The sequence below is a fragment of the Hetaerina americana genome, unplaced genomic scaffold (assembly GCF_022747635.1).
Source record: "Hetaerina americana unplaced genomic scaffold, ioHetAmer1.1.p SCAF_10, whole genome shotgun sequence".
Classification (NCBI taxonomy): Eukaryota; Metazoa; Arthropoda; class Insecta; order Odonata; family Calopterygidae; genus Hetaerina; species Hetaerina americana.
Genome location: NW_027286070.1, coordinates 70,606,683 through 70,620,816, shown reverse-complemented (window position 1 = coordinate 70,620,816; position 14,134 = coordinate 70,606,683). Strand labels below are relative to the sequence as shown.

General features: G+C 34.6%; 1 protein-coding gene across 1 annotated transcript in view; it reads right to left on the bottom strand.

Moving 5' to 3' along the window:
• The window catches only part of IleRS-m (Isoleucyl-tRNA synthetase, mitochondrial), a 37,650-nt gene that overhangs the window by 19,539 nt on the left and 3,977 nt on the right, over positions 1 to 14,134 (bottom strand). Inside the window, exons 4-9 of the mRNA XM_071598838.1 lie at positions 12,542 to 12,693; positions 10,517 to 10,566; positions 9,467 to 9,618; positions 2,123 to 2,332; positions 1,849 to 2,027; positions 1,262 to 1,504 (exon numbers count right to left, since the gene is read on the bottom strand). Coding sequence (XP_071454939.1) covers positions 1,262 to 1,504; positions 1,849 to 2,027; positions 2,123 to 2,332; positions 9,467 to 9,618; positions 10,517 to 10,566; positions 12,542 to 12,693 — 986 coding nt within the window. The remainder of the gene's footprint in view (positions 1 to 1,261; positions 1,505 to 1,848; positions 2,028 to 2,122; positions 2,333 to 9,466; positions 9,619 to 10,516; positions 10,567 to 12,541; positions 12,694 to 14,134) is intronic.

Genomic DNA, 14,134 nt, shown 5'->3' with positions numbered 1-14,134 from the left:
TGAAACCGAGGAAGAGTCCAAGCAATGAGAAACCAGTTGGAAGTCTACCAAAGACAGCAAAGACCATTGTTCTGTTTCAAAAGTTGCTTGCAAGTTGGTGAAAGTAGAAAACGATGTCCACAAAATTGGTCGCACCCACTAATGGCGAAGTGTGTGCTATGATTAATTTTTGCGTGCAAATGGATCTTCAGCAGCCCAAATTCACTGGGAGTCGTGCATACTTTATGGGCCTAGAGTAATGAGTGAAGGAAATGTTAAACGATTGCGTCAAGACTTCAACAATGGCCACAGAAATGTGCTTGACAAAGAGCTGGGTGGCAGGCCCAGCATTCAAACCAATGAAATCATTTAACAAAAGAGCTGTGATCTGATTGAAAATATTGATGATCAGTGCTCTGGCTGATAAATTTCCTATCGCTGGATGCACCAACACTCCCACAACTGTTAAGGAAAGGCTCAGATATCACAAATGTGAACAAGGTGGGTAAAAAAAATGATTCCTGACCAGCACAAAGAGCAAAGATAGTGGACAAGGGTTTTTGGATTGCTATTGAGAGGATGAAGATGACTTGACCTTGTACCAAGAGACTGCTTTCTCTTCCTGCTCTTGAAACAGTGGCTTGGTGGACAATAGTTTGAAGACAACAAGGAACTCAAGACTGCCATTGTCAACTGGTTTAATTCCCAGGCGGCAACTTTTATGCTGGGGGATTAAAGGACCTGTTGCAGCGTTATGAAAAGCAATGAGAAGTGAAAGTCGATTATGAATAAAAATAAAGTAGTTTTTTAGAAAACTAAAACCACAAATCAAAACTTTTTCTCACAATTATGTTTCATTTCATGACCAAACAAACCTTCCTTTTCAAATTTGTCTCATGCAAACAACAAATTAAGGAGGACTTAAAACAACAAGACTCTCTCAGGGGAATGAGGGGATCAACTTTGAATCGAGAAGAATGGCGAGCTGCAGTAAATCAATCAATCTTAGGATTGAAATACTGATCATAATGATGAAAAAATCAGAGCAACACTGGACAATATGCAAGAGCCTTAAAGGACACGGTTGAAAGTTTATCCCAAAAAATTAAGTTATTTTCATGCCAATGCAGACTTTTCAAAACCACCCTCATAAGAACTGCCTATGGTATTATCATGAATCAATATGTCACGAAGATTCACCAATAAATTGCAAAATGAACAAGAATAATAATTTTAGAAACAGAATACTTAAAATGACTGAAAACACAAAAAGCATAATTACCAATGCTCGATCCTTCAGTTTACCAGTATCAACAAACCACTGCTGACTGGCTCGCAGAATTACTGGTTGTTTGGTACGCCAATCACATGGATATGAGTGGGTAAAAGGTGCAGAATGTATCAAATTTTCCCCCAACAAGGACATCACCTTCAAGGAGGTTTCCTTAGAAAGCACAGGTAAGCCTTCTAGTTGGAGATGTTTCATTTCTGAGGTGAAACAACCATCCTCATCAACGTAGCAATTCTACAGATAGTAAACCAATCAAAACATTAATTGAAAAACAAAGATAACATCCATCAAAACATATACATAAGTTTCACAAATTAAACTATATTTAGATAAAACCATAACCAGTGTGATTTTGTGACAGAACCAATTTATGCGATATCATTACATGAGTCAATTTCAGGGGCATAAATGAGATATGTTCAGAAATAGTTTGAGAAGTAACAAACAGTATGGAGGAATAATTATGCCATCAAGCTTAAAATACTCTGATGATGCTTTTACTCAAGCAAGTTTCATTTCTATTTACCATTTTGTCCAACTATAACTGGATGATGGGAGCAGAACCAACAGATACTCACCAAAGGAAGTCTATTTGAGAGAGCAACCACAAAATCATCCGGGCCATGAGCAGGAGCTGTGTGAACTAATCCTGTACCTTTCTCGCCAGTTACATGACTCCCAGGAAGGAATGGCAAACTATCCTTTCCTTCTTCTTGGGAGAATAAAGGTGAATATTTGGCACCACTCAGAAGTTCACCTAGAGAGACAGTACTATGTGAATGTAAGGAAACAGAGAGCAATCTTGATGAAATCAATTAATTTATTTTTTCTTTATATATTATTTATGATTACCCGAGAAAGTGGATAAAATTTCAAATTGCTGCCCAATTTTGTGTCCAAATTCCTCGCACACATCTTTACTGATGATGTATAAGCAGTTATCAGCTCTGCCTAAAGATTTAGCAAATGCGTATTCTAACTTAGGTGAAAAGCATATGGCACAATTGGAGGGTAATGTCCACGGTGTAGTAGTCCATATAAGAGCATAAACTTCATAGCTGCCTGTAAATGTAAGAATAAAATGCATTAGCAGTGTTTCTGAGGACTTAAATATTTATAACATATATACATACACATACATACATACATACATATCACTACAGGGACCTGACAATCACACTAAAATCTAAAACTGAAGGAAAAAGAAAGAGCAGAGTAGATGCACACACTCTCTTCATTAACAACTAATTATGATGGACAATTATGCATAACAATAACATAAAAACATAGTTCATGAACATAACCAGGGAGAAAATAAGAGAGTGCATGCAATGGAATGAAATGTGGAAGAGAATGCATTGTTATACCTGTGCAGCTGTGAGATTTTACCCAAATTGCAGTTTCAGGAACTGAAGTATGAAGTTCTTACCGCATTGATTTGTAACTAGAACTGTTCAGACCATTAATAAATTCAGTGAATTTTACGGTTATGTGAATTTGAGGCATGGGAATTCATTGGTAATCTAAAAATAGTTCTTACCTCCTGTTTTGTTTTTTCTAATAATTATAAAGTCATGCATGGATGTCATATATGTGACGTCATACTTGTGAGACCGAAAAAGTGGGTAGGGGAAGTCGATGTCCTTCCGGGAATAAGTGACCATTCAGCTGTGCGTATGTATCTAAACTGGGAGAGGGCTCAGTATAAGGGGCTAGTAAACAAAAAGATAGTTTGGCAATATAAACGTGGTGATAGGGAAGGGTTCCAGACCTTTTTAAGGGAAAAGTATTTGCAATGGGTAAGTGGTGGGCAGAATGTAAAAGAAATCTGGAAAACATTTAAGGGGATAATGGAGGAGGGATTAAATAAATTTGTCCCGAAAAAAATTCTTAAAGAAAATACTGATCCAGAGTTCTACAACCGCAAAATTAGATCCTTGAAGAAAAAACTGAGAATGATTCACAAAAAACGGAACAAGAGCTCGGAATGGCTCATAATTTACAAAAAAATAGTTCGTGAATTGAATAGAGAAAAGAAAATCGCCAAAGATAGTTTTCTACAGAAAATAATCTAATCGGGATAGATAATGGAAATAAATTTTACAAGTACCTCTGGAGGAGGAAAGACAACAGGGAAAACATAACAGCTTTAAAAAAAGAGGATGGAACACTAATCGTTGATGATAAGGAAAAGGCTAATACATTTAATAATTGGTATGCAAGTGTATTTAAGGTTATGGTAAATAAAAAGGATCCTGTAGATACATCTCTGAGTCAACAAGGAGGCAAATAAATATTAAATACCAAAAGTATTAAAACGACGAGCGCAGAAACTTTTTTAAAAATTATGAAAATGAAGGCAAATAAATCAAAAGGGCCAGATGGTATCTCAATTGACTTGCTTAAATTGGATGTTAGTGTAGTTTCAAATTATATAAATCATTTATTCAATGTTACCTTAAACAATAATGCCCTGCCAAATGCTTGGAAGGAGGCATATGTTACGCCAATTTTCAAAGGAGGAGATAAGGCACTAGTTGATAATTATAGACCGGTAAGCTTGACATCAGTTGTATGCAAGCTATTAGAAAAGATAATGGCTATTTATCTCTGGGACTTGTGGGAGAGTGAGAATTAGTTGTATAGTCGCCAATACGGTTTTAGAAAAGGGCACTCTTGCGAAACTCAGCTATTAGGGTTCTGCCAAGAAATGTTCGACTCTATGGATGCGGGAATAGAAGTGGATGCTATAATAGTCGACCTGCCAAAAGCCTTTGACAAAGTTGACCACGATCGCTTAATGCTTAAGATGGGCCAATTGCCACTACACATAGATGGAAGAGTAATCTCTTGGGTCAGAAATTTCATGGAAGGTCGAACACAAAGGGTCAAATTAGGAGAAGTGTATTCTGAAAAAACAAGGGTAACATCGGGAGTCCCACAAGGAAGCGTACTGGGCGTGCTCTTGTTTTTAATATATATAAATGTTCTCCCAATAAATATTAATTCTCAGATAAGACTTTTTGCAGACGACTGTATTATCTACAGGAAAGTCGAAAATGACCGAGACTGTGACAAACTTCAAAGGGACATTAATAAAATGGCAGATTGGGTGACAAAAAATGGGATGGATATTAATGTTAGCAAATGCAAATCCATCACTTTTAGCAATAAGGTAAATGGAAACAATAGGGAATATTAATTCTCAGAAAATATCATTCCTAGAAGTGATACTTGCAAATACTTAGGTGTATATTTAACTAAGGACTTAGGGTGGGGGCTAAATGTGGAGTACATCTATAAGAAAGCTTTCAAAACTCTTCATTGGGTTCCAAAGAAACTGCGGGAGATGCCGCAACAGTAACTTTTAACGGAGTCATCCGCTAATGTGCATTTCAATGCAACAATTTCAGAGAGTAAAAATCATTCGCCTTGACTGGGACTCGAACCCAGATCCCTCAATATCCGGTCGAGTGCTTTAGCCACTTAAGCTACCGAGGTGTCCTCTTAAACTCTGAAATTTTTGTCCTGAGTCCCAGTCAAGGCGAATGATTTTTACACTCTGAAATTGTTGCATCTTCATTGGGTGATAAGAAACCTCAAAGGGAGCGTTAGAGCAACCAAGGAGAAGGCTTATCAGACCCTAGTAAGACCAATTTTAGAGTACGCTTCTCTTGTATGGGACCCTCATGAAGAAGGTCATATTAAAAAACTGGAAAAGGTGCAAAGAAAGGCTGCCCGATATGTACTGGGGAAGCATGGGAGGATGGAGAGTGTGTCTGACATGCTAGAAACGCTGGGCTGGGAACCTCTAGAATCTAGAAGAAAAGTAAGCAGATTTTTTGGAATGTTCCGAATTTTGAAGGGGGAGAAAGCTTGGGCAGATCTTAGGAAAGAGGCGGGGAACCCAAATTTCATAGGCAGAAATGATCACAAATTTAAGATAAAATGCCGGGCACAGAGGACAAATAAAAAAAAATTTTCTTTTCTAAATAGAACAATTGTTGAGTGGAACACCTTACCTGCAAAAATATTCGAGCCCTTTCCTAACAGTGTATACTTTTAAGAATAGATGTAAGGCATATATGTAATAATTTGATTGATGTGTGGTGTATTGTATTATATGTAATAGCTTAATTTTTTTTAATTTATCTTTTTTTTTCTCGCTGATTAATGGTTGTAAATGGGATGGGGATTCACTTGTTTTGTTAAAGAGATTTGTGTTTTGAAGTCTGATTTTTATCTATTATCTTTTGCGATTATTTGGGACTTGTGTGCCACCTGACAATGTCTATCAGCACATGTGTATTTTTAATAATAATAATATATTTACCATTTTGGTAGTTCTACAGATTCATAGTAATACAAGATAATGACTATTACTATTTTCTTGAAATTGATTGGAAGGGACAAGACTTGCCCAAATACTCAGGGAGCTTCACCGCAACTTGCTTTTCTCTTAGATATGTCAGTTTCACCATTAAATTTGAGACCCTTAAATATTTTTCAACCTGCTCTAAGAATTCAGTCTGAAATAAAAAACAACTGATCAGACATCCTGGACTAGATAACTGGATAAGATTTTTTCAATTCATTATTTTGATACTATATGGCAAATAGTTAAATCAAGCATTATAATTATTATTGTTAGTTTACCGTTTTAGGAAGGTTCTGGATGGACAAAGACTGAGCAGCAAATATCTTTTCCTCCACCAACACTACATAATCTGATACCCCCACTCTGCATTATATTGTCCTTCCTCCTGGGTTCAAATCCTGGCGATGGCAGACCTTTTTCAGGGGTATCCCGATTCCTACTTGAGGTGCTTCGTGGAGAGCATTTTAAGTGAGCACCCCATCTATCACATGGGACACATTAATCTGCAGACTTCTTGGTGCCTTTTGCTAAGAGGAGGCTAATATGCAGGGTAACGTCCTCACCTACCAACTCAAGAGGTCGTGGGTTCCTAGGTGGTTTTTTCACCTACGGCTTGGGTGTACGTAATTATCAAATTTTTACATTACTGTCAAAAGTCAGATTTAAAGGCTAAAATGCTGTTTTTGGACTAATGTAAACTGAATAAATACCAATGCCGAGTATATTTCCACCCTTCCTACATTCCCTAAAACATCCATCCCTAATGGCACAAGTGACCTCAGCTGTCGTCACCTCCCCTTATAACTACTACTACTACTATTTTTCCCTTCATTCTTTCTCGCATGCCCACTCTTTTCCTCCCCCTAACGTCACTTGCCTTATGCTTTCCACTCTATCATGGTTCTCAGAATACCATTGCCAATCAAAATTTTCAGCATCCATCAACTTCCCTTTACTTGGATTTCTATCGAAAATCCTATCACCTTCCCCCACCATGCTAAGTACTTCTTTATTAATTTTTAGGGCCATCAATATTACAATTTCCACTCTTCTCAACCCCCCACATTTCCTTTGTTTTTGGAGCTTGTCCAATTGTTTTTTAACCATTGAAAACTATGCTTCTCAAAGTTTTCACCAATCTATTCTTAACATCCTTACTCCACTCATCCCAGACATAAACTCTCCCCTCCTTGTGGAAGGGCCTTTGCCTTAATCAATTCTCATTTCCTTCTCCTTTGACCATCTTGATCCAAAACACTCCCTTGATTGGTAAAATTTTCTACCAGTTTCAATCTTTAACCACCTATTTTATTGTTTTAATGTCCTGTTCCTCCTTCTCGAAAACCACATAACCTTTCTTTTGTTTACATCGTTTTTCATCCCATACCTATCACACGGCTTTCCTAATATATTCAGCAAAGATTTTTAAATCCTTGGCTGACTAGCAAACTAAAGCTTGATCAAATGCTGATCTCAATGATTTTGGTTGAAATAGCAATAAGCCCTGAAAAAATTACAAAACTTCTTACGTGTTTTAATTTTAATCAGGAGAATTTTAAATTTGAAATTTTTACGCAACTAAAAGCTTGATTATTTATAAAATAATTCTACACAGCATTGTTACAGGACGTTACATTTTGCCTCTACCCCTTTGGCTATATTTAGTATTTCAAATGGATGCCTTTCAATTAAATGAATGCATTTCCTTAGATGAGAAAAGAATAGAGGTAAGAAAAGCATTCCAAGTGCACACTAGTGCTCTTGCAGTTGTTTGTAGTTTTTATGGCAAGACGACCGACAGCTGAGGTCATTTGCACCATTAGGGATGGATATGAAAGGATGAAGGGTGGAAAGAAATCCAGCATCACATAGCCCACTCATTAGTACGAGAGGCACCCAGGGGTCTACAGCTTTACGATGGATGGTGTACTCACTCGAAGTGCTCTCCACAAAGCACCTCAAGTAGGGATCGGGATACCACAGAGAAATATTTGTTGTCTCCAGGATTTGACCCGGGCCCTCTCGGTGGGAAGCCTGTACGGTAGCCACCAAACCATCCCAAACCGTCTAGTGTTCTCGCTTTTCTGATTAAATCTTAATAATTTAATCTCACAACAGGAAAACTATTACTCTAACGGAATCAGTAAGCAGCTAGTACGTCATACCTTATGTAGCAAAAATAAATTTATTTACTCCAGATACAATATCCTCGAGGGCAACGAAAAAGGAGCATAAAGTGATGTGCATACAGTGGTTCTTGTGATCGGTCGTACCAGAGCCAATTTACACACTCTTGTTCAAAAAGACAAGGTTGAGAAAATATAACAATGTAAAAAGAGAGAGAATACACAGTTCATAGTAATTTAAAAAAAAAGCAAAAGTATCATGTTGCAGCCATTGTTGCAGTTTTTTTCAACAGTAAATTCTTATAATCTGATACCAATATCGGTAAATTATTGTTTTCTATTTAAAAAGAGTATTCATATTCATGTTCATTTAGAACTATGATTTATTTCAAAAATATTTCTTAACCCTCTTAGTGCAGCGGGGATTCCAGGGGTACTAGTGAGAAGTGCGAAGGGTAATTTAAGAAAATGTATCACCTTAGGAAAAAAACATTATGAAGTTATTTGTTTGGATATCCATGTGCAGTTTTTTTATTTTAAAATAAAATATTGTAGTTAATAATGATGTAATACATTTACATCATCTGAAAAATAAATTTAATTATTACAGTATTATGAATTTGAAGAATATTTTTTTAGCAATAATATTTCGATTTTTAGACACAATACTAATATTTTTTTAAAAACATTTTTCAATAAAACTACGATATTTAAATATAATAAAGAATCAAAAAGAAATGTAGAAAATATTATAAATAAATAAAGAAAAACCAGACAATTGCAAATTTTTTTGTCAGCCTCTGCATAGTTCGATTTTTTTGAAAAGGCTGATCTCACTGAGTCAAATTGGGACTTTTCCCCTTTCCTTGAGACTGCGGCAATGTGCTTACAATCTAAAGGCAGAAAAAAACCAAGTTCTAACTCACAGAGAACTGCTGACAATGTAATCCAATACACAGGGCGCAATTGATTAGATAGGATGGACGGCAAGAGAAACCAAAATGATTACAAAGCAGTGCTCTCATTTCCATCGTATCAACAAAGTCTGAATAAGCAGCTATATATCAACACCACCACACCATAACACATTCAAGAGATTACAGATGAAAACAGATTAGTAGCCTTTCAGTGGCTTTTCATAGTGGAAAGACCATTCAGAAAGAAAAACGAGCAAACAATTAGGCTGAGCTTCCCGACATGTACAAAACTGAATGAAAAATTATAGTAAGGATTATACTTTTTGAAAAGCATTTAAAATTGCTTATAGAAAATTAAAAAATTAGTTATGTAATTCTATGGAATTCTACCTATTGATAGCACAAAAACCATAAATTATTAAAGAAAAAACCATAATTACAACGATTTAAACAATAGCCTACACAAGAGCCGATATATCGGCCCGCCGCACTTTTCGCCAGGGATACGAAAGCCGATATATCGGCCCGCCGCACTAAGAGGGTTAACAATAACTTTGAGTTGATGATAGTAACATAAAGATTAAATCAGTCAAAAATTATTCACATCTCTTGTTAAAAGTTGGAATAAAAGAAAAGAATATATATCTTCATTCAATCACACACACATACCCTCATCCACCATCTAAACCTATATTATTCCCGGCATTTACAAGTTATATTGAAATTAGACCACTCAAAAAAGAATAGTGAAAATAAGCTTATTGCATTTCGTTACCAATTTCTGTACCTGCTATTCTTTGGGCTTCATTTGTATTTGCAATCACATTCATGAGGGCAGTAGGTATTGATGTAAGTCTCATTTTGACAGTTGCTGAGGTGCTGATATAATTATCATCATACTCTAATTCAGCTTCAGCCAATGCAGTCCTGCAGGAAACGTATTTCATTTTAAGAGAACAAAAAAACATTAAATACTAAGCAAAATATTCTATGATTGTATATCTTTGTATCTTAATGCTCCTTAATCCACCAAGCAGTTGATTTTTTCAGATACTGTAAAGATGAAAGATTGCCTCTACAAATACTTTTGTTTGAATTCACATTGAATGATTATGGAATGGTTATAAAACGATTGAAGTTGGAGAACAACTCGAAAAAGAAATCAGGTTCACTCAATTTGTGCCATGAACTTTCAGAAATGAATATTTTAAATTCACAGTTTTAAAACCTCATTCATAAAAAATTAGTTTATACTTGGAATAATATTGCTAATATATATTAATATGCATATGCTCTAATTTCACAGCCTAAATTTGATGAGGCTTATGCTTTTCACTGTCTTATTTCTCTAATTGTATCATAATTAAAAATAATATTATGGAAGGAGGAAACTACCAGCATGAGCATCAATCAAGACAAGCTCCACGGGGAAATTTGCATCATCTTTTCCATCCAGGGAAATACTTCACAGTCACAATTTTTTAACAAATTTTATTATTTTTTTTAAAAACATTAACATTATTCTTAAAGCAACATTCATGGGCAATTTTCTAATTCCAGAGCATTAACATCAAAAAGGACTTATGTGCAAAATTAAGCAGATTATTAAACTCACTAAATAGCACCAAATTTTTAACATGTAAAAATCCATTCCTTTCCAATGGATATCCATGGAATGCATTTAACCCTCAACCTCCTTAATAAGGAATTTATAGTTTTCATCTTCTCTTACAATGTCGTGCAGCGTAACACAGTCAAGGTACAAAAATGCCATTTCTACAATTACAAATGGGAAATCTTATCTTAGGACCTTCAACATACATACCTCGACGAAGGTGACCAGTAAACAGGCTTCAGATCTCTATAAATATAACCCTAAAAAGTAAAATCCATAATAAATATATTCTCAGAACAAAAGAAGAACCAAAATTGTTCTCAATAATAAATAACTTCCCATTTAAATACACTTATGGGTGGTTGAATTATAACTGCCACATCCATGACATCCTATGTGAGTGTTTCACATACATTATTTGAAATTATACAATCTTAACAAACCCTATGAAATTTTTGTTTCAAAATATATTAAAATATAAAGTTGACATCAAATTGATTTAACATTCTCATATTAGAGAATGAGAGATGTTCTATTCTGTGAAGGAAAACTTAAATGATCAGTAGAATCACCTTTTGTAAAATTTTAATATTTCTGTGTAGTTTGATGCAATATTTTTCCATGTCTATGTAGTAATTAATTAATTAATTACTACATAGACACACATTAATTTGCCTTATATCATGTGCAATTGACCTCTTATTGTATTGTATCCTCATCACCTAGTGAGAATAAATAATAATAATTAACTGAAAATATATTGCTGTCAGCAAAAAAACCAATATAACCAAGGTATCTTAGTTATTGTATTTAGATTCTATGAAACAATAGTGATGCAAAATTCATGGAGGGTTTGTTGCTTATTGCCAAATTTCAGAAAATCAGCGAAGCGGCAGTTCATCTAGCTTTCCTCAGAAGATTTGCCTCAATTCGCATATTTGTTTGCGATAATTAATTTAAAATTTTAGGAGTAAGATATGGCAGGCACTAAACACAAGTAGAACTCAGTGTTTCCAAATGAACTTTTAAACTAGTTAATAGTGTTGTGACTTTCAGAGACTTAAAGCAGGAAATTTTCAGAATTTTTACATCATAACTTGCAGATATCACAAATTTTTGGGGGGAAGATGTTTGCAATCCAAATACATAATTTTTAAAATAGAATGAGAGTAAGGGAAGTGAAAGTTTGTGCACGGTAACCATGCTTAAATAAATATGAAATGACTGAAATTTCACATTTCAACATTTTTAAATTTGTTCATGTGATATTACAGCACAAATGGCCCATTTTCCAAATTCCTCAATGCACTGAATCAAACAAAGAATGCTCAGTGGGAGAAATGAAACAGGAGAATGGTAATGGAAGGCTAGGGTGTTTCTTAATGAGGAACTTAATTCTTAAAGGGAAAGTGAAGATGAAAGAAACTACTTTGAAATATTTGAGGGCAAAATGGAGCCAGAAGATTAAATTCGCATTATCACTGTGAAACTCACATTCCTTTATCCCCTCGTATTCATACATTATTTTTACTAAGTATCCTTGAAAGAACAATTTATTATTGATAACCTAAATTGCAAGTCTTGACATTCAATAATTGTGCTAATTCTGGGAAGGATTTCTATATTTTTATTATTGCAATGTTCACAAAATTCATTATAAAATACAAATAATGCTACATAGAAAACTGCTTGGATGACTCATGTCATTCCAATGCAAGGTTTTCCCCTGTACGATAACTCAAAAATCCCAAATCCTAACACTCAAGGCCACCTTAAATTATGACCTCCAAAAAGTTAATATTTTAAATGACAATGGGAGCACTAAGGACATCATAAAAGAATAAAATTATCACATGTTTCTACTGAAGAAGGAAATTAAAAACCACAATAGGAGATGGAATCTAAAGGAAATCCTGCTCAACTTTGACCACAGATATTGATAGAATGGACTGAATGTGACATACCCAATCACCGAGCATTATGGACCAAAAACTTCATTATCATTTTGCATTACCCTTAGTAACATAAGGATAATATACCAATATTATTTGTCTCATCTCTAAAAGTAATTCACATTAACTAATAAAGAAAAAAAACTAGAAATGAACAGCAAATTTAGAAGTTAGGAATTATACATGATTTCCAATGAAATGGCATAAAAAAATTATGATTAGTTACTGCAATTAACTTCAACTGACTGTATACCATAATGGATCAGTTACACATATAGCTCACCTTTTCATACATAGTAGAAAACAATCTTAATTGGGTTTTAATGTAGTCAGCATTATATGTGAAATAGCACCCATTTTCCCAATCAGCTGTGATTCCCCAAGACTTGAATGCTTTCTTCTGAACACTAACAGCATCTTTTGCAAATTTTCGAGCTGCAAATAGTAATAAAAACTATAAATAAACAATTATTATTACATTTTTAACTATTCAACCTTTGGATGTTAGAATTTTTGCAATCTGTGACCAAGTATCACCTAGTGAGAAATATTTCACATTCACTCTTTGGAATAGGAAAGTTTGAAAGTTTTTCCTCATCACATTATGAACCTTAATCATTCACTGAAATTAATTAAGTCCTGTTCGGTGGCCTCTTTCATTGAATCATAATACACTGGTGATACTAATCCAGGTATTTCACAACTTTTGATCAAGAATAAGCCATATACATTAATGATAAAATGGTTATTTTTCTAATCTTCAATGCATGAATCATTCCCCTGAATTAGTCATCTTTTGACCAAAAGCTGACTCCGCCAAATCATTTCAAATTTAGAGCACCATTTTCATTTAATGAGAGGAGCTCATCCCACAATTTTTTACCATTAAACATTAGCCTTATGATATGCTCTCTAAAAATTTAACTAATAATTTTCTTCTTCTGATTAAAGATGCACACTTTCACACTGATGCATAGACTTCGTTTAATTTTGAAATTCATACCGGACCATTTTCAACAACAACAATTTCAAAACCATTTATTTCCAGCCTTATTTCTGATGGTCATCTTAATTCAAAACGAGAAACTATATGTTAATACATCTACGAAATTTATTCACTTCCTTACCTCTTTCACCACAGGAACTACTGGTAATAACTTTGTCTTGGTTTTGCCACTATATTCTTATTGGCTTCAAAGTAAAGAAATGAAAGCAAAACAGTGCACCTTGAACTTCATGATTTAGCTCTCTATATTGCTAAGCTGCAGCACCTCAATTTCACATGCCTTTGGGATTAGTGCAAGATGAGCTCTATCCCGAACTATCAAACCGGCCTTCAGGTTAATAATCATAGTGTTCAAGAACAAAAGAAAGAGGCATAGGGAGAAGCGAATGTAGGTGGTACAAATTAACTAATTTATAGGCTTCTCCCCACCAGTTACTTTCAAGTCCCTCTATGCAGCATTAAGCATTTTTAAGGCATTGTTTTATAGCACCAACGCATAAAACATATTGTGTTGGCTCAATATGCATTCATAAGACTATTATGAGTGATACTGAGTAAATTTACACTTCGAAAGGCTATATATTTTATTATTACTGTTATTTGATTGCTCCACTCGGCAAATCATCCAGATTAATATATATTAAATGTATGCCTATATTAAGATGGATTAGTCGTTAATTCATCAATTATTGCTAATATTATATTATTTGTGATCTATCAGTTAAGGTAGGTTTTGGGGGGACATAAGGTAGCAAGCTACTAAACAGTAGACCAATGATTTCCTTGCCTGTCCTAACATATTACAACCCAAAATCTAACACTAAAATAAGTCCCTCTTTAAATCTAAGTGCTTCAATTCCACGTTCATTC